Source organism: Myxocyprinus asiaticus, chromosome 9 (genome assembly GCF_019703515.2).
Source record: "Myxocyprinus asiaticus isolate MX2 ecotype Aquarium Trade chromosome 9, UBuf_Myxa_2, whole genome shotgun sequence".
Lineage (NCBI taxonomy): Eukaryota > Metazoa > Chordata > Actinopteri > Cypriniformes > Catostomidae > Myxocyprinus > Myxocyprinus asiaticus.
Genome location: NC_059352.1, coordinates 3,956,463 through 3,977,561, shown reverse-complemented (window position 1 = coordinate 3,977,561; position 21,099 = coordinate 3,956,463). Strand labels below are relative to the sequence as shown.

General features: G+C 36.7%; 1 protein-coding gene across 4 annotated transcripts in view; it reads left to right on the top strand.

Annotated features, from left to right (window-relative positions):
* LOC127445653 (synaptotagmin-2-like) overlaps positions 1-21,099 on the top strand; it is a 62,992-nt gene that overhangs the window by 36,579 nt on the left and 5,314 nt on the right. For 2 of the 4 annotated variants that reach the window (XM_051705869.1, XM_051705868.1), the window contains 4 exons: positions 10,157-10,403; positions 11,539-11,699; positions 17,258-17,389; positions 19,589-19,756. In XM_051705869.1, coding sequence (XP_051561829.1) covers positions 10,184-10,403; positions 11,539-11,699; positions 17,258-17,389; positions 19,589-19,756 — 681 coding nt within the window. In that variant the 5' untranslated portion in view covers positions 10,157-10,183. Of the gene's footprint in view, positions 1-2,956; positions 3,079-10,156; positions 10,404-11,538; positions 11,700-17,257; positions 17,390-19,588; positions 19,757-21,099 lie in introns of those variants that run through there. The other 2 variants (XM_051705870.1, XM_051705871.1) reach the window with 2 other exon arrangements.

The following is a 21,099-nucleotide window of genomic DNA, read 5'->3' as shown; positions in this document are numbered from 1 at the left end:
TGACATACCACATATGGCGTGGGGTTGGGGTGGCCAGGTCATGTTGTCGGTGAATGGCACAGTGCCATCACAGTGCTTAATGCACACACACTTTTGCATTCATGAAGGGAGGGTTTCCCTTAAACAAGAGACTGAGGTTTTATTATACGTTGGTATTATGTAAAGTATTGAGGCATATATTTGTTTTTGTTGTTGTTTAAGGATATGCAGTATATATTGCACTTATGGGAATGCCTATTTTATGGAATAGCAGACTAGAATTTGACATCACTCATGTTTTGTAGTAAAAGAACAATATATCAGGTAGACTTATGAATTGGCCGATATTTGTCCATTTTGAGATATTTATTCAAAACATCTTTGATGTAGTGTTTCAAAAAGAGGGTGTTCTTACAATGAATATTCTCAATTAGCCAACAACGTGTGTGGTCTTGTAAATGTATTAAACGGCGTTCCTTTATCGATGTACGGTCATAAACGGTGTAAGAATAAACCGATCAAGATGGGTAGATTTTTGCCCATTACCCCGATTTTGCGTTGAAAACCTGTACCTTTACCGGTGTTCTTACTGGCTTATTCAATGTGCGCACATGTTGTGCGCATTTACTTCATGGTTTCAATTATTTCAAATGTCATGTGAATGCGGATTTCTTACTTTGTCCGATTTTTTTAAATAAGCCCGCTTATTGGTGTAATAAGCGTATTAGTGCGCATGTAAACAGGCTTAATGACAGAAAGAAGCGGTAACTATTTCGATATTGTGGGCATGTCCTTTACATTATGTGTAATACTGATTCAATTGTTTTTGTTGTGTTTACAGTAAATGCAGTGTATATATAATGGAAATGTCTGTTAAATAGGGAATTTTGGACCAGAATTTGTCATCACTAGTAGTTAGTGATAAACTCACATATTGGCCAATTAATCTGTTGATTTTTGGCCATTTTGAGAGGCTGATTCAAAACATCTTTTTTCATTTGCTGCAAATAGTTTTTTTTTTGTGTTTTTTTTGCAGTAAAAATATTTTAACTTTCTTAAAAACAAGATCAATTTACTTGAGATGCAAAATAACATAAGATATTTGGTCTTGTTTTCAGAGAAATTTAACAAAGTTCAGTAATGTTTATGCATACAAAAAGAAATGGGGTAAGAAAAAATGCTTGATTTAAAGGGGAAACACGTTTGTTTTTCTTACCCCATTGGCAAATTGTTTTTTCTTGTGTTAAACATTAACTCCACCAAATTTTGTTAGATTTCTCTGAAAATCAGACTTAATATCTCACGCCATTTTGCTTTTCAAGTAATCTTTTCTTGTTTTAAGGATGTTTAGATATTTTTACTGAAAACATAAGACAAAATTTTTTTTTTTTTTTTTTTGCAGTGTAATGACTTTTGATTTACTGTTACAGCCAGACCAATCTGCCAATATTTAGTCATTTTGAGATTAACAGTTAATGACCGTGTCTACTTGGCCGATTACCTGTTGTAACAGTTGTAATTTCCCCTTGTGTCAGTTACAAAAAAAATCTACTAACGGCCTTGTCAATGGATAATAAACATTTTCTGTTTACTTTGTGTATATGTGTGTGTGTGTGTGTGTGTGTGTGTGTGTGAATTAACTTTAGCCTGCTGAAAAGACCTGCTTAGACCAGTATTAATTTCCATTATGCTGGTCCTGGCTGGTTAGTGCTGGTCTAGATGGTGGACCAGGATAGCCATGTTGTTAACCAGCAAAACTTGATGCTGGTCGACCAGTTTGGTCTTTCTTGTGAAGGTAGTTGACTGAGGAAGTCTTAGTGGTTAGGCTTGTGAGAACACCAGCATCCAAAACACAACAGATACTGGTGACCAGCTTTGCTTTGCAACAGGATATTGTGTTAAATATTAATGAGTTCATTTAATTTAAACAATTATGTGCATGTCTCATTTGCAATAACTCAATTGCTAATTGTATATATCGCCGTTATTTCATCCGCCCTGCTCTCTAGCTATCGGCTTGGGCCATTGCAAAAAACTCATATAGGTTGATCGCTTCTAGTGACAAGAGAACGTGCCGCTTTTGAGTTTGTATTCAGCGAACTAGCTGTTCTCCTTCAATGTTGTCAGTGCTCTGTTCCCTCTGCACTCTAGTCAGTATTTTATTCCATGATTTACTCTCTCTCTCTCTCTCTCTCTCTCTCTCTCTCTCTCTCTCTCTCTCTCTCTCTCTCTCTCTCTCTCTCTCTGTCTCTCGCTGTTGATAATTTATCTGGATAATCAGTATTGACATGAGCTCAATTGCTGCGTGCCAGATCTCTATTGTACAAGATCACAGGACAGTGGCCAGTGGAACTTCATTCATATCCATCTAGATTCATGTTTTATTATTTACCATTTTCCATCTTCTAGACTCAAATGAGTTGAGGAAACAATTGTGCCACAAAAACTGATTATTCCAAGGCAAGTATCACTATTACCTTTGCAATGCACTGCAAAAACAATTTTTGTCTTGTTTTCCAGTATAACTATCTAAAAATTTGTCACAGCTGTCCCATGAGACTTTGCATCATTCTCTTCTCGACAAGTTTCAGCGCACACACCTGGACAGTTTCCCCCTTCACATTTCAGCTGCTGAACCAGTGCCGTGGGGGGAACGACTTTTCATACTGATCAGTGGAGATTGTCCTCCAGTTGCAGTCCAGGGCGTAGCACACTGCAATCAGCCGAGTGTGAGCAGAATCCATAATGAGAAGCGAGAGAGACAGTAAGAAAGACAGGAGGGATAAAAGCAAATTGAGAGTTTAAAAATGGCGATGCAGGCGCAGAAGAGAGAAGACTACAAAGTGTGTTAGATATTAATGTTGAGGTACAGTAAAGGAAGTTAAAAGAGGGAGGTATGTATCTAATAGAAAAGAAGGGGAGTGAAAGAGTGTGTATGTGACAGAGCGAGAGAGAGTGGGCGCTCTATACTGCAGTGGTTTGCTGCAGTTTGCACGGATGTGAGTGAAATTGTAGGATGCGTTCTCGCCTGTGAAGCGTTCTGTTGCTCGCCTCGTTTTGGACGGGTGGTTCCATTAGGGAGGATAGAACCATTGCCTGGTAAGGGCTTTCGCATTTCTGCAAGACCTTACCCCCAATTGACCCTATCCAAAGCATGTGAACATTTTTCATGCAGTTCAATATCATTGATCAAGAGCAGAATATTAGTTCAGTTTTAAGCATGATGTAGTTTTGTATTCACTCCCAGGTTAAGAAGTGGGACAAGCCTGTATAGTGCCCCAAAGATCAAGTAACTTGATGTGGAATATGGTGTTGCATTTGGATGGTTTGCAAAGCAAGCCTACGAAGGGCGGTTTCTACAAAAGCACTAACAAACAGAATCGGTTACAATCTTTACTTGCTTAAATGGATTTCATGTGTTCAAGAGAGAGTCAGAGTTGTTTTGTAACCCTCTGATAAAATAAAATAGCTAAAGACTAGTATGAATTTCTGCATACATTGTGTCCAAGCTGTTTTGTTTTTTGGCATTTTGTGTTAGTTTGAAGCTGGTTTAGATAGCAGACCAGTATATAGCCTTAGCCAAGTCGTTATAACAACATGATCACATGGGAAATCGACATGTTGAATGTTGCTATGAGTGCTCCGGTACCCTGACATTGACCCCATTCTGCTGAATTACTGACAAGTGCCATCTCCCAACAGACATTTTTACAATTCAGATGTGTTTACCTTTCCCTGTGGCACTACTGATGCATCAGCAGCCTCAGAGACACGGGTTCTAGTCCCATGGAAACCAGGAAGTAATCATGTTCACTTAAACAATGGTGAGCATGATTCGGAAGTTGCATTTTTCCCTTTAGAACTACATTTTTACTCCATTGACAGTTTAGGGTTGGGGTTTGGGTTAGGGTGTTGGTTTAATAAAGTATGCATTCCTGTTGACTGGATTACATTATTTACAACTAAAAAAAAAAACTACTCGCTTTTGGCAACATTCTGTGGAGATTTAACCTGGAAACTTGAGCTCACATGTGCCCATACATTCAACAGCACTTCCAGCTTTGGCCACTGGGGAGCAATGGTTTGAAATTTGGTAAACACAGACCGATTTCAGTTTCGGAAACTTTCGACTTGTCGCCAAATTCACAGTGAGATAATTCTGTTTACAAGATACCAGGTTGTTACACTGGGCCCTTTTTTTGAGAAAGATCTAATCACTTGATTTACAAAGGATTCCTAAGTTAGTCACATAAAATCTTTGAAAGATATTCAATGCTTTGTTTAAGGCACTTAGTAGTAAGTCAACTGGATATTCCACTTTATGTCTGTGAAATAATCATTACTTATTAATTTTGTATGAAAAGATATTCTGATTACAACATTTACACAAATTTCAGGCAATTGTTATAGTGAGCTTGTTAAAATAGACATTATTTTATCGTGAGACATGAAAGCAGTGTTCATATTTACAATCGCTTTGTAAGGTACCCCTTAATTAATGCAGCTCAATCCATAAGAAGCAGGTTTCTCTTAAGCAACATAATTACCCTTTAATGCTAGAGTAAATGACAAAAATTGCATCTGAGGACTACTTCGCTGTATTTTGTTCTCTGTTGCTTCGCTTTATTTCCAGATGACCCACAGTTGCTGCTATGTTTGTTTCCTTACCTTACCATTGTAGCCTGCCATGGCATTGCATTGCCAGAGTGAGGTTTCCCTCTTACATCATACTCCGGGATTCCCCCGGCGTACTTTTCAAAAACTCATTCAAAAGCCGCTTATGTGTTTACATGGCTACATATGCCACGTTCTCTGGCAGAAATCTAGGTGTGTTAAACTGCTTTCTCTAAAGGAAACAGCGTTCATATTTACATGACGTTTCAAAATGCCGCTTTCTGCAAAAAAAGAAAAGAAAAAGGAATAAGCAGTTTTCTTTAGTGCAAATAATGGGGTCAGTATTTTCTATAGATTTCTCAATACCCTCTTTTGGAGGATAAAGTCTCTGACATTATTGATTTCCTATTGTATTTTTTCTCAGTTTCTTACCCAAACAGACGCAAGAGTAAACTCTAATTGCCTGTTTCCAGGTCAAACATGATATAGACAAATGCAGGTCTATATCCAGCGTGTGTCTCCACCGGAAATACACATTATCAGGGTGAAACCCTGGGCGAAGATTGACCACATAGTCCATTTCTGTCTGATTGTCTTGGTTGCCCATTTAGACAGAGCTGTAAAATAACTTTTCAGATTGCAATTCAGATTGCATTTTTCATGCACAGCCTTTTCAGCAGTGGATGGGAGACCAAACTGTACAGATAAATATATAGACGGGTCTCAATCCAGTCATGGCCATGTTCTTTGGGATGCCCCTTATGACTAGTTGGATTTGAACGTGTAAAGGGCACTTTCATTATATCCTTTACTCTTGGGAAATGGACCTAGTGACACGATGTTGACTGTCAATAAACCAGACAGAATGCAAATGTCAGTCGTACGCAGCAGTTGAGCCCTGCAACAATGGTGAACAGGGGATAGATCTCAGGCAATACAAGAAAATCAATAAAACCCCTCAAATGGCGGTGTCACCAATGATTACCACCTGAATAGTGCAGATTGGTTTTGCGCGTATTGAGGGCTAGATGCTGAGAGTCATATATTTACAATAGTTAGTTGAAAGCTAGCTGGCATGAATGGGAATTCTGAAAAGCGAGATGTGGTTTTGAATCAAACCCATTCTATTTATTCCAGTGACTGATTCAAAATGAGAGTTGATAGGTGGTTTTGTTTAGATTCCTATTGATTAGTTATTTATGGTTGTTTCTTGGGGGGAGGCAATCGTAGATTGTTTTTTTTTTCTCAAGCATAGCACAGACACCAATACCGTGACAGAGATCAGGACCATAAAGTTTACATACTGTATATTTCGTCTACTATTGACACTGAAGAAAAAACCTTGCTGATCAGTAAACTCACAAAATCCCTGTAAATACTTTTACCTAAAGCAAAATGGTCTTGAAGGCAAAATTGTATCTTGATATCCTGTAAGATTAAGAAAGAAATTGGAAGATAATATATTGGCTAGTTGAGATTTTCAGTATCTGAGATAACTTAGCATTCTTGGTCAATTATCATAAGTGTTAGTTACCAAATTGTGTGACCTCCTTGAATATATATTGACCGCAATAGACTAATTTTTAGGTTTTGTTCTCTTTTTCTGTTCCCATTTTGTGAGGATATTTATCTCTTTGACAGTTATAGCAGTACAACTCTGCCCACCTGCTTTATTGAGGAAATTTGGCTTGTTTCACCTGGGAATTAAGCAAATAGTCTGGAGATATCACTCTGATTTATTCAGTACAATTATTCTATTAAAACAATTTGATAATGGAAGACAAAATAAAATTATTTTATACTGTAAATGCAGGTTTGGATTTGGTTTTAGCATCATTGCCTCTATTTCTATTGACTTACAGAGCAAAGTTGTACTTATTTTATTGATAAGGATAGGCTTAGAGTTAATAGAATGGTAAATACAGTGATCTGAAATGTAATAGGTTTACTGGACACCATAGTTGACCAACATCCAGTCATTTCTTGGACTCTCTTCAATGTGAGAAAAGTATACAAATATTATCCTCTATCATATGGTGATTCTCATTGTAAACTCATTTTCTTAAGTTCTAGTTCCTAACCACTCCTCATGAGCAACTGTATATATCTCCATATATATTAGAGCTTCCTCCTGATTGCACAGTCCAGCTCTTTCATTTATTAGATATGTGATTATAAATATCATCTAACAGAGGGTTCAACCTGCCAGAATAGCTGCCCTCATATATTTCATGCTTAATATGGATTTTTCATTCACAAGGATGTAAGAAGCTATCTACTGTGACACCGGATATTATGTACAATTTTGAAGATGGAGGTTACAGGAAAAAGACAGAATATATTCCCTTGTTGTTTATATTAGGAGGACAAGTATTTTTTGGAAGTGCACAGCTAAATGAATGAATACCACAAAGATGTTTGGAGAGTTCAAAGATTTTTCACCCCAAAATCAAATGACAAAAATATGAAATTATGTTTACATAAAGAAAATGAAGCCTATTTTTAATAAATAATAAATTCAATAAATATTTTTGCATACTGACATTATGTGACAATAAGCACATTTCCCCCAAATTCAGTTTTTTGCTAATTCTTCATTACTGTAATGTAGAAAAAAAAAAGAAAAGAAAACTTGTAATATTTACAACAAATAATCCCCATGATGTGTACAAATGTACTTGACAAATAGAGTAGATTGCTGACAATTAGGGGAGTGAGGTCAAAGTGTGCTCCAATTGTCATGAAAATAATGTCACAATGTCACATTATTTTTGTGAGATTCACCCAAATGCTGAACTTTAGCAATGTGGATATAGACACTGGTTTAGATTTAGTTTTAGTCTTTATAAACGAAATATGGTGCAAAGCTCAGAACATTATACAAACTGTTTTATTAATGGAACCTGAACAAGTCCAAAGCACTAAGGCCTCCAGATGCCCCGGGACAGAATGCCTCTTGTTTTTCTGCTCATATTGTTCTGCCCTGTTTATAGTCTATGCTGTTTCCTGCAGTGCACTGTTTATCATTTTTCTCGCAGGGCTTCCTTTAATGGCCTAAAGCTCTGATGCTGCTCCTCTATATCTGCCGTTCATTATTTAAATGCAAGGCTATCCATTTCGTTATTAAAAAGAGCCGTCCAGCGAACCTGTCAATTCAGAAAGGTCTTAGCCTTATTTTCTTTTCAGCTGCACATCTTTGTCATCTATTCAAAAAGATAGTCTTGTTTGAAGCTTATCATGATAATAAATCTGCTGTGAAAATTTTGTTTGAGGTTTTTCAAAAGCTGTGGCCATCTCTTATCTCACCTTAACATCATCAACTCAGTCAGTCACTTTAGCCTATGCATCTACAAAATGCAAATTATTATGGTTTAGTTATCAGATATTGATAGACTAGGTTGACGTGAATACTGACTATTTACACTGATTATTGTGACCCTACATTCCTGTTGAAAATACCAGCACTGCTCATGAGCATGTGGGTTTAGATGCTAGCATGCTGGTGTGCTGGTCTGCGCAAGCATCTAAACCAGCAAGACCACATTATTTGACCAGCATAAACAACAATTATTGTAGCTTCACTAGTTTAACCAGTAAGACCATCTGGTTTAACCAACTTAACCAGCAAAAACGTGTAGCTTCACTAGTGAAATGAGCAAGACCAACTGGTTCAGCCAGCTTAACAAGCAAGAATTTGTAGCATCAATGGTTTAACTAGCAAGACCACCTGATTCAACCATTTAAACCAGCAAGAACTTGATGCTGGTGTGCTGGTCTGCACAAGCATCTAAACCAGCAAGACCACATTAGTTGACCAGCATAACCAACAAGTATTGTAGCTTCACTAGTTTAACCAGTAAGACCACCTGGTTTAACCAGCTTAACCTGCAAGAATTTGTACCTTCACCAGTTAAACCAGTAAGACCACCTGGTTTAACCAACTTAACCAGCAAAAACGTGTAGCTTCACTAGTGAAACGAGCAAGACCAACTGGTTCAGCCAGCTTAACAAGCAAGAATTTGTAGTTTCATTAATTTAACCAGCAAGACCACCTGGTTTATCCAGCAAGAACTTATAGCTTCACTAGTTTAACCAGCAAGACCACCTGGTTCAATGAGCTTAATCATCAATTTGTAGCTTCACTATTTTAACCAAAAAGACCACCTTGTTCAACTAGTTTAACCAGCAAGAATTTGTAGCATCAATAGTTTAACTAGCAAGACCACCTGATACAACCATTTAAACCAGCAAGAACTTGATGCTGGTGTGCTGGTCTGCGCAAGCATCTAAACCAGCAAGACCACATTAGTTGACCAGCATAACCAACAAGTATTGTAGCTTCACTAGTTTAACCAGAAAGACCACCTGGTTTAACCAACTTAACCAGCAAAAACTTGTAGCTTCACTAGTGAAACAAGCAAGACTAACTGGTTCAACCAGCTTAACCAGCAAGAATTTGTAGTTTCATTAACCAGCAAGACCACCTGGTTTAACCAGCAAGAACTTGTAGCTTCACTAGTTTAACTAGCAATACCACATGGTTCAACAAGCTTAACCAGAGCACTTTCAGCAAGATACTAGGGTTAGGGTTAGGGTTAGCTCCATTAGTTTAACCAGCAAGACCACCTGGTTCAATGAGCTTCATCATCAAGGTGTAGCTTCACTATTTTAACCAAAAACACCACCTTGTTCAACTAGTTTAACCAGCAAGAATTTGTAGCATCAATAGTTTAACTAGTAAGACCACCTGATTCAACCATTTAAACCAGCAAGAACTTGTAGCATCAATAGTTTAACTAGCAAGACCACCTGGATCAACCAGTTAAACCAGCTAGAATTTGTAGCTTCACTATTTTAACCAAAAAGACCACCTTGTTCAACTAGTTTAACCAGCAAGAATTTGTAGCTTCACTATTTTAACCAAAAAGACCACCTTGTTCAATTAGTTTAACCAGCAAGAATTTGTAATTTCACTCGGTTACCAAGAAAGACCACCTGGTTCAACCAACTTAACTATCAAGAACTTGCAGCTTCACTAGTTTAATCAGCAAGATCACCTGGTTCAAAAAGCTTAACCAGCGAGCAATTCCAGCAAGAGCTTAGGGTTAGGGTTAGCTTTACTAGTTTACCCAGCAAGTCCACCTGGTTCTTCAAGCTTAATCATTAATGTGTAGCTTCACTATTTTAACCAGAAAGACTAGCTGGTTCAACTAGTTTAACCAGCAAAAATTTGTAACTTCACCAGTTTACCCAGAAAGACCACCTGGTTCAATCAACTTAACTGGCAATAACCTGCAGCTTAAACCACCTGGTTCAACCAGCTTAATCATCAAGAACTTGTAGCTTCACTATTTCAACCAAAAAGACCAATTACTGTAGTTCAACCAGCAACTTGTAGCTTCTCTTGTTTAATTAGCAAGACCATCTGCTTCAGCACTTTTTTACATTTTAATAATCAATGGGACAAGTCACCTATACTTGATGCCGGATAGCCCATTCAAGACTCGCACACAAATCAAATCAATTATCAAACCATTTTGAAAATACTTTCTGGTTCTTCCAGGGTTCTTGAGTGGCCAGTCCAGAAATCATGAAGTGGAACCTCTTCAAAACTAAGCCAGAAGCCATGGTGGGCCCAGAGCCCACAGGACTGGGCGGCACCCACCCGTCACATACTATGACGATGGCGCCTGCTCCCGCTGTCTCCACGATGGCAGATAACTCCACCGAGTCTGAGGGACCGGTCAATAAGAATGATGTCTTTGAGGAGATCAAAAGCAAGTTCCTTAATGAGATCGATAAAATCCCACGTAAGTCCTGCAAAGATGTATTACACTCTCGCTAGATCAAGAAAATCTTTTTCACCATTATTTAGCACTGAATATGTTTATGGATCTGAATGTTGGCCAAATTGTCTAGTCTTTTGTACTCTGAGAACTGACCGAACTAACCAAACTGACCTTCTTTCCAATCTAGAGGTGCATTGCAACAAAGGGCAACTCAACCATATTCTGCTTTACAATTTTTGTACGTAATGACATTTTAAATTCAAGCGGAAATTAAAACTGATCCTATTTACTTTATTAATACACCTTCTTATTCTTATTGTGTATGATTCATCAGTGTAGTTTATCAGTATGATTATTCAAAAAGATCCTCGCAGGCTATTAGTCAATGTTATCCCTGCTACGTTGAAATGACACTTTTTGAATACTTCAATCTTTATGACCACAACAAATCTGGCTATTCTGAAAACACAGTTGTTTTTGGGCTATTTTATAAATGGACCATGGTCACAATATTTTAGAATGAAAATACAGCACCTTATTCGTGTATAAAGAATTTACTGTATGTCAAGTTCAGAGGTCACCAAACGTGAACTTTGTATTCGTAGTGGAATACAAAATCTTTTCTCACGAGCTTGCGTTTCCCATCTCCTGCATTTGGATGCATATCAACACTGCAAAATATGAGTATTTTTGTCTTGTTTTCTAGTAAAAATATCTTAACTAAATTCATCTTGTTTTAAGAATGTTGAGAAGCAAAAAGTCTTGTTTTCAGAGAAATCTAACAAAATTTTGTAACATTTATGTTCATAGCAAGAAAAAACTATTTGCCAATGGGGTAAGAAAAAAACTAGATTCAAAGGGAAAACTAGTTCATTTTTCTTACCCCATTGGCAAATAGTTTTTTCTTGTTTAAAGCATAAACCACACCAAATTTGGTTAGATTTCTCTGAAAACAAGCCTTAATATCTTATGCCATTCTGCTTCTCAAGTAATTGTTTCTTGTTTTAAGGGTGTTTAGATATTTTTACTAAAAAACTAGACATAAAACTGCCAAAAAACATTTGTTTTTGTGCAGTGAATGGAGGCTAGTGGGACCGCACTCCTTCATCATTCTCTCTGTATAAACCTCTCTGTCTTTTCTCATGATGCTCTGCAGTGCCTCCCTGGGCGCTCATTGCCATCGCCGTGGTTGCTGCACTCCTCGTCCTCACCTGCTGCTTCTGCATCATCAAGAAATGTTGCTGTAAGAAGAAGAAAAACAAGAAAGGCAAAAAGGGAAAAGATGGCTTTAACATGAAGAACATGCAGGGTGGAGATGTATGTAACAGGGCTTTCTATAGATATATTAGAGCTGCTGTGATAGTGCACGCATCAATCAATTTGATTTTGTGATTCTAGACTAAGTAAAACTACATAACTAGATGGCTTCAACTCCAACAACAACAAAATAGTATTATCCATAAAGGATCACTTTTGAGTGTGTTGCACTGATAGAGGGGAGTCTGTTTGTGATTAGCTTCAAGGTTTTCTTTATTGTGTTTGTGAGTAATGTGAGTGTTTTGTTTTCTTTGAAGAGAAACGGCACACTGGATGTTGCCAAACAATGGTGCAATGCACATATGGTGTCAATCTCACAAAGAGGAAAAAGATACAGTAGATGCTGTAAGGGTCATTCACAAATTGAGTGCCTCTCATGAACATGTGTAAATAATGACTTTAGTGATAAATATCTGCTTAAAATATTAAATAATAATTTTGTGTTAGTGAGTAGGCATTTTTTGAAACATATCAACAAAAATTAAACAAAAAAAAAAACTTTTAAAATAAAATAAATAATAATAAAACAAATTCTAAATATTACTTTCTTTTTCCTTCTTTATGACTATATTTGGCCTTCCCTCTTCCTGTGTTTTTAACTAAAAAAAATATATAGAAATATATACACTGATGAGCCAAAACATTATGACCACTCACACGTGACGCGAATAACGCTGATCATCTCCTAACGAGGCCACATGTCAAGATCTGGGTAGATTAGATGCTAAGCAAACAATCAGTGGAAGAAGGTCACCTGGTCCGATGAGCCCCATTTTCTTTTACATCATGTGGACGGCCGTGTACGTGTGCGCTGTTTACCTGGGGAAGGGATGGCACCAGGATGCACTGTGGGAAGACGACAAGACGGTGGAAGGAGTGTGATGCTCAGGGCAATGTTCTGCCGGGAAACCCTGGGTATGGCCATTCATGTGGACGTTAATTTGACATGTGCCACCTACCTAAACATCGTTGCAGACCAGGTACACCCCTTCATGGCAATGGTATTCCCTGATGGCTGTTGGCACACTGCACACATTGTTTGGGAATTGTTTGAGGAACATGATGAAGTGTTCAAGGTGCTGCCTTGGCCTCCAAATTCCCCAGATCTCATTCCGATTGAGCATCTGTGGGATGTGCTGGACCAACAAGTCTGATCCATGGCGGCTCCACCACACAACTTACAGGACTTGAAGGAAATAATATCTTGGTGCCAGATACCACAGGACAACTTCAGGGTTCTTGTAGAGTCCATGCCTTGGTGGGTCGGTGTTGTTTTGGTGGCACGCAGAGGACCAACAGCATATTAGGCAGGTGATCATAATGTTTTGGCTCATCTGCGTTTATATACATACACACACACACACACACACACACAAAGTTTAGAATTTTTTGTAAATCTCAGTTTGTTTTAGTTGACAGTGTTTTGTTAAAAATACATGAAGTTGGTTATGCATCAACCCTGTTACCATCATAATTATCCCTTTTTAAAATAACTTGCTGTTCCATTAATCAAAAAACTACTCAAAATGCCATAATAATTTTTTCAGCAAGTGAACACTGCCTTTTTTTAAACTGTCAACTCTGTTACAATGATAATGTATAGTAAACAATTTTTTTTTATTTTTTTTATTTTAAACTAGATATCAGTAGACTTAAGCATTAAATTGTCTCTAATAAATACCTTGAAGTGGCATTATAAACCGTAAAATTGTCAACCCTGTTACCGTCCACCTGGTTACCTTTCTCAAGCGAAATATCATGATATATACTGTATCATTATTATTTAATTTAGCTTGAAATTGCACAATCCAATTCATTAACACTAAAATACATTATTTGTCTGTTGAATGTTTAAAATCATACAGAAATGTACAAAATAGAAAAGGCACCTTTTGCATAGAATGACCCTTCAAACGCTTAATTTAAAACCTTTATTTTTTTATTTTATTTTTTTCGCCAATATCTAAAACAAACAAAAAATCTGTATGGTACAGCCCTGTCACATACAGATATGTTAAACTTCACAGTGTGTCATTTCTCCAGTAGTGCTCTTGGTGTTGTTTACTGTCTTTTACTGTGTTTCGTGCTGTTTTTTGGAGTGTCGTGAGTTCAACTTCTCCCTCTCTCTCTGCTCTCCTTCCTCCCACTATGTGTCTAATGCGCGTGCGCCGCATTTGTTGACGCTCACTGGCGTCGGCGCTACGGTAGGTGGACGGATGAACGGCACAGCTGATTGGCCGCTGAGTGCTAGCACCGCGTGGGTGGGATTTGGATGGAATGGCTGTTGTAACTTTCTTGTTTTAAGAGTTTTTGTTCCTGCTGCTTTAAAATAATACAATTAAAAACAACGGAAAGTTACAATGCAGATTAAAACCCCACTGAAGTGGACCAAAAATGAACTTAAAATAATAACAAAGAGATATAAACATTGTTTAGGAGGTGTGAATGAAATAACTAATTATTAACTCAATAATACTGAAGATGTTTACGTTAATCAAAGACATCCCACAAGATTCACAATGTATGCATGTGTTAAAGGGCATGGCTGTTTTTTAATTTATTTATTAATTGGAAAATATACTAATAGTCCTGATATATCTTCAAAAAATTTGGATGTGTACTAATATATATGTTTGCTTGTCATAAAAACTATAATCAGGTCTATCTTAATGAAAACAAAAATATTTGAATGAAAAAATATTTTAAAGGAAATGTAATAATTTGTATTAATATTAGCACATAATCTGCTGTGCCCTTTAATTTGTTGCTATATGGATATGGCTAGGAACTGACTTGAGTGTGACATTTTTTTTTGGTGGCACAAATACCCTTCGTAGTTGTTAACCAACAAAACACAAAAATTACCTGCAGTTTATCAGCTGCCCTAGGTGCTTTGAATTAGGTTTTTACAGATTTGAAAAATCTTAATGGAGACATACTCACAGATTCAGTTTAAATTGCAAAATAATTATTTTTTTCCCCGGCATCTTCACATACAGTGGCTCCTAAACACATTTTCACATTTCAGCCACATTTAATATGTCTGAATGTCATTGCTTTAGATAACAAAATATCAAAACAAGTGGCATTCATTTTAAAGACAGATAGAGCAAGCACAATTTGCAAGCAACCCAAATTTTGTCCAGTTCTCCCCATAGGGAGATGTGGATGTGTTAACGAAAAACACATCATAACTCTACAACCGACTTATTAAGGAAGTTGGAATTTGACATGCATCTTCCATCGGGAGATGTGGATGTGTTAACTAAAAATACATCATAAATCTGCAACCAACTTTAAGGAAGTTGGAATTTGACTTGCATCTTCTTTCAAGTGCTAACTTTTCCTTAAAAAGTTATATATTCGACAAATATGGCCGCCATTAGCCAATCAAATTTCAGCAGCTAAGTTGCATTCTGAACAGCCAATCATTATGACATTTGGCATCCACTTACAGCTGGCCAAAAATGATCTGTATACCAAATTTTGTGGGGATCAGCCACAAGGTGGCGCTATAATAAGCTAATTTACGTTTTTGTTAATAATTCTGGAACCGTACAGGCTAGAACTAATGTTTTAGTTTTCTCTGAATCCTTCAGTGCCCCCAAATCATATAGTTATGTTGATTTTTATTTTTGCCAGAAAACATAACTTCTACTATGATTTTTTTTGAAAAACCTACTTTATTGAACACATCCTAGGCCGTTTGTCTGATTCGCACGGAATTTGGTATGTATCATCTAGAGCCCCTTCTGAAGATATATGCCAATATGTGTTTGTGTGTGGTCAATAATGACACATTGGCCTGTATCTTGTGAGTGCAATATTCAAACTTAACAAAACTAAGTGCACATGGACAACAGAACATTCTGAGCTCTCGTGCCAAATAAAAAAAAAAATCTGATGCTAGGGGACACTAAAACTTAGAAAAAATATCTATTGTGCATGTGTAATCAAAGCAGTTGAAATTCGATACCAAAACAACTGTGTCCACAGTATCCCCAAATGTGGCTATTTTGGTCCAGACAACACATGTGCTTGGACCCCGATAACTGCCGCTATATTTAGGTTTGTCATTGAGAAAAATACCTCAGAAAAGTTAAAAGACCTTAAAAGTAACTGAGCAAGAATACCTCAGAAAAGTTGGTGAAACTTGTTGGTGAAAAGTGATATTTTGTTGTCTAATGCACTGACATTTAGACATTTTTAAGTGTGACGTAAGTATCCAAATACATTTTGGATTCACTGTATAGTGTTGGAATTGTGACCTATTTGTAGAAACTAAAAATTATGTAATTATGTGCATTATAAAAAAAAATTCTCCCTCCAGTTTGGACGTTGTTCAAACACAAGAAAGACAAGCCAGCATTTACCACTCCCAGAATAGCACAAACAAATCTGTTCTTCTTTAAAGCGTTTGCTGCCATCATTTATTCCCCAGAGAATGAGCAGTTAAATTTATCATTCTGATGAGGAAATACTTGCAGCACCAAATTATGCATATCAACAAAAGCCCCACTGTTTATTTTTGGTAACACTTTACAATAAGGTTGCATTAATTAACATTAGTTCAAACTAACAATGAACAGCATTTATTCATCTTAAATTAATATTGTACTAATACTCTATATTTTTTTAAATAGTTGTATATGTTAACATTAGTTGCATTATGAACTAACCTGAACTAAGAATGAAACATTTTATTTTAATAAATTATAAATAAACTAAGAATAATAAAACAAAATATATTGTACATTGTTAGTTCATGATGCCTAATGCATTTACTAATGTTAACAAATAGAATCTTTTTGTAAGTGTTACCCATTTTTTAAATGAATTTTTTAACTTAACTCCTAGTTAGAATGTGATAAGGACAAAATTTTGTTTTATAAAAGTGTCGAAATAATGTTTTTCAGTTTTCTACAAAAATCTAATTCTACAGACACTACATGTGAATTCCCTGAAAAGACAAGAAACAGGGTTCCCATGGTCATGTCACAGGTCATAGAAATATCAGCAATTTTAAAATTGTGATTTCCAGGCCTGGAAAAGTCATGGAAATTGACAAAAGTTGGAAAAATCATGGAGAATTCATCAACTTTTCGATAGTGAATAAAATATGCCTATTTACACTCTGTCAATCAAAAATGTTATATTGGCTAGAAATTTCTCTTTCTTTTTTTTTTTTTTTTTTGGATGGCAATTTCTAAAAAATAATTATAAAACATCCTTATCCAGTATTTACAAATGACTTCGTGAAGTCATGGAAATTCTTTGGTCCAAAAATTTGGGAACCCTGAACATAAACAAGCAGAGAAAGTGTCACCAATAAAAATTGTGAACTCAAGTTGTTTGCAACATCCAGCCCTTGAATGACAACATTATCCAGAGTTCGATATGGCAGATAACTATCTGGTCAGGCCAGACTAAAGCATCTCTCCAACCCAACTGCAACTGACCGCGGCTCTGAGCTTGTGGCATGCTTATAGACAGGAGCCAGAGATGTATTCTCATCGCAGATATCTGCTTGCTTATATACTTCATCATTTGCCTCACAGAAACACCAGGATGATGACGATGAAGAAGGGGAAACTGGTTTGACGGAGGAAGAGAAAGAGGAAGAGGAAAAAGAAGTAGAGAAACTGGGGAAACTCCAATATTCTTTGGATTATGACTTCCAGGACAACAAGGTTAGCATGTCAACATCATCTGATTAATACTTGATACACTGTTTGTGATTTTTTCATCTTTAACTTTTTCTGTTAATGAAACTTATTATCAGTTCATCATCTTGTCTGATATAACAACATATTTTGTACATTTTTGGCACAATAACATGGTTATGTAAGAAGGTTTTGTAGTAATTTGAGCTAAACAGCTTTAAAACAGATAGAAATCTGCACAAGTTAAGTTTGTACACTAGCATATAAAGTAGATGACCTCAAAACTAACAGACATGGACTAAAAGCCTCAAAACTACAATTCTGATTTTGACTAACATGGTAATGTAAGAACATGTTGGAGTAATTTGAGCTGAACTCCATTAACTAATACAGCTTCTAAAAGTGCACTCTAAAAGATGATATTAAAAAAATATATACAGTGGCAAGAAAAAGTATTTGAACCTTTTAGAATTAGCTGGTTTTCTGCATTAATTGGTCATAAAATGTGATCTCATCTTCATCAATGTCACAAGTATAGACAAACACAATGTGCTTAAGCTAACAACACACAAACAATTATAATGTTTCACGTCTTTATTGAACACATCCCATTAAACATTCACAGTGCTGTAGAAAAAGTAAGTGAACCCTTGGATTTAATAACTGGTTGATCCTCCTTTGGCAGCAATAACCTCAACTAAGCGTTTCTGGTAGCTGCGGATTAGACCTGCACAATGTTCAGAAGGAATTTTGCTCGGCCATATCCTTAGGATGTCTGGTGTGAACGGCTCTCTTGAGGTCATTCCACAGCATCTCTGTTGGGTTAAGGTCTGGGCTGTGACTGGGACACTCCAAAAGGTGGATTTTTTTTTCTAGCCATTCTATAGTGGATTTACTTTGATGTTTAGGGTCATTGCCTGCTGCATCACCCAACTTCTACTGAGCTTCAAACTTGGGAATTCATTTTTCCCTCGATGATGGCAAGTGGTCCAGGTACTGAAGCAGCAAAGCTGCCCCAAATCATGACGCTCCCTCCACCATACTTCACCGTTGAGATGATGTTTTCATGTTGGTATGCGGTGCCCTTTTTACGCCATATGTAGTGCTGCGGGTTCTTCCCAAACAATTCAGCCTTAGTTTCATCAGTCCACATAACGTTTTCCCAGTAGTGTTGTGGAGTGTCAAGGTGGTCTTTGGCAAACTTCAGGTGTGCAGCAATGTTTTGTTGGAAAGCAGCGGCTTTCTTCTTAGTGTCCTGCCATGAACACCATGCCTGTTTAATGTTTTCCGTATAGCAGACTCCTGAACAGAGATGTTAACTAGTTCCAATGATTCCTTCAAGTCTTTAGCTGTCACTCTAGAGTTCTTTTTACCTCACTGAGCATTCTGCTGTGTGCCCTTTGAGTCATCTTGGGATGGCCACTTCTAGTGAGAGTAGCCACAGTACTAAATCGTCTCTATTTATAGACAATTTGTCTAACTGTGGACAGATGAATATCTAAGCTCTTCGAGATAACTTTGTAACCCTTTCCAGCTTTAAAGCGACAATTCTTGATCATAGGTCTTCTGAAATCTCTTTTTTGCAAAGCATAGTCCACACCAGCTGATACTTCTTGTAAATAGCAAACTCAAAATGTTTTAGTGCTTTTTATAAGTCAAAGTATCTCTAACCCACACCTCCAATCCCATTTCATTAATTGGATGCCAGGTTTGCCAACTCCTGACTCTAATTAGCTTTTGTTTTCATCATTAGCCTAGGGGTTCACAGACTTTTTCCAACCTACACTGTGAATGTTTGAATAAGATATTTAATATGTAGAAGAACAATACAATAATGTGTGTGTTATTAGTTAAAGCAGATTGTGTTTTTTCATTATTGTAACTTAGATGAACATCAAACCAGAATTTAAGACAAATGTATACATAAATGCAGGTAATTACAATGGGTTCATGTACTTTTTCTTGCCACAGTATAAATCATGTAGGTATAATAACGCGATTCTATGAGAACAGCTTGTTTGTATTGTCAAACTTAACCATTCAAACCTGTTACCAAAGTTGTCATACAAGTGTCATACATAATTTTGTAATGTGATTTATATAAGACTATGACTGTCAATGGAAAACCCTGCATAAAGTATGAGAGACATTTCATAAACTTGTAATGTCATATATTCTTGTCATTAATGTCTTGCTTATATTTTCCCTCCTTCATATTGTCCGCAGTTGACAGTCGGAATCTTACAGTGTGCTGATCTGATCTCCATGGACTCTGGTGGAACTTCAGACCCTTATGTTAAAGTGTTTATTCTACCAGATAAAAAGAAGAAGTTTGACACTAAAGTGCACAAAAAGACCCTCAACCCAGTGTTCAACGAATCCTTTGTCTTCAAGGTAAGCCGTTTACAGTTTCGACAAGTTTAAAATCACTTATTGTGATTATAAATTAATTTGGTCAGTTATCGAGAAAATGGAGAGAACAGAAAGTACTGTGGCATTACCATAGAAATATACCATGATAATACCATGTTTAGGACACTATTATGGAGTTCTTTAAAATTATACAATGTTATATAACTACATATGATGAATATAAGAAAAACAAATGCAAATATATTACCATATGCAAAGCACAGGGTGATATTCCATACTACAATGAGTCTTTATTGTCTTAGCTTTTTTAAGTTGTTTCACTATCACTGTCCCAAATCTACTCAGGTACAGTACAGAAAATTGTAACTAGTCCTTTAAAAATAAGGTGTTACTTAAATTACATTAGTTCGATTTCACATAGCACCTTAAAGTAAAAAATTCTGTGCCAAAATGTTCCAGATAATTAGATGATAAAAAAGAACTAAATAAAATGTAACTATGTAACTATGTTATATATCAATTAATTGCAATTATACAATAAACCAACTTTGATCATATGGATGAAACCCTGTTGGTGTAATTTTGTGCATGCTTTAAAATATTTAGCTATTTTAAGGTTTAAATTATATATATTTTCATATGGAAAATATATTTCTTTTAACCATGCTAATTTCGATATAGGCCCTATATTAAGAGCACTAGTGTTAAGCACAGCGCTATGCTTTCAGTCATAAGTGCAAAGTCAATGAGCATGGACATGATGTTTTGGTATTTTCATGCAAGCTTGCGCTAAGTCTAGGTGCAAGTGGGTTTGGCAAAATTATGAGAGCAAAGCGCTAATCGGTTGGATCAAGTGTAATTTAATTCTGAAGTTCTTCTCCGGTAATTGCACCGTCTGCGTCCTATTATACAGTCCGTTCCCTGTCAAGCACCAGCGATATAAACAAAGACAGCACATTCATAAGAAGTTGGTAGTGTAAATGGACTGAATATAAGAAAAACAAATGCAAATATATTACCATATGCAAAGCACAGGGTGATATTCATCCGTCATTAGTGTTGTTCATTGGTAGACTTTTAGCTTTTTTGCAGTCACAGCATTTTGGTGCTAATGCTCTCAGCGGCTCTTGAATGAGCTTTAGTTTGTCAGAGACGGTAATGAGCTCCAGAGGGGCTGAGCAGCCTCTGGTGGACCGTACACCAGCTGTAATAGTCTCACACTGACAAACGTGATCTGGGACAGGAACAATCACCCATTTTCAAAGCCCCTGTCTTACACTGACAAAAGCTCACTGTATTGCTAAAAATGGATCGGCCAAATCTGCACAATGTACGAGTGAACATGCCAGAAAGATCTAGAAAGT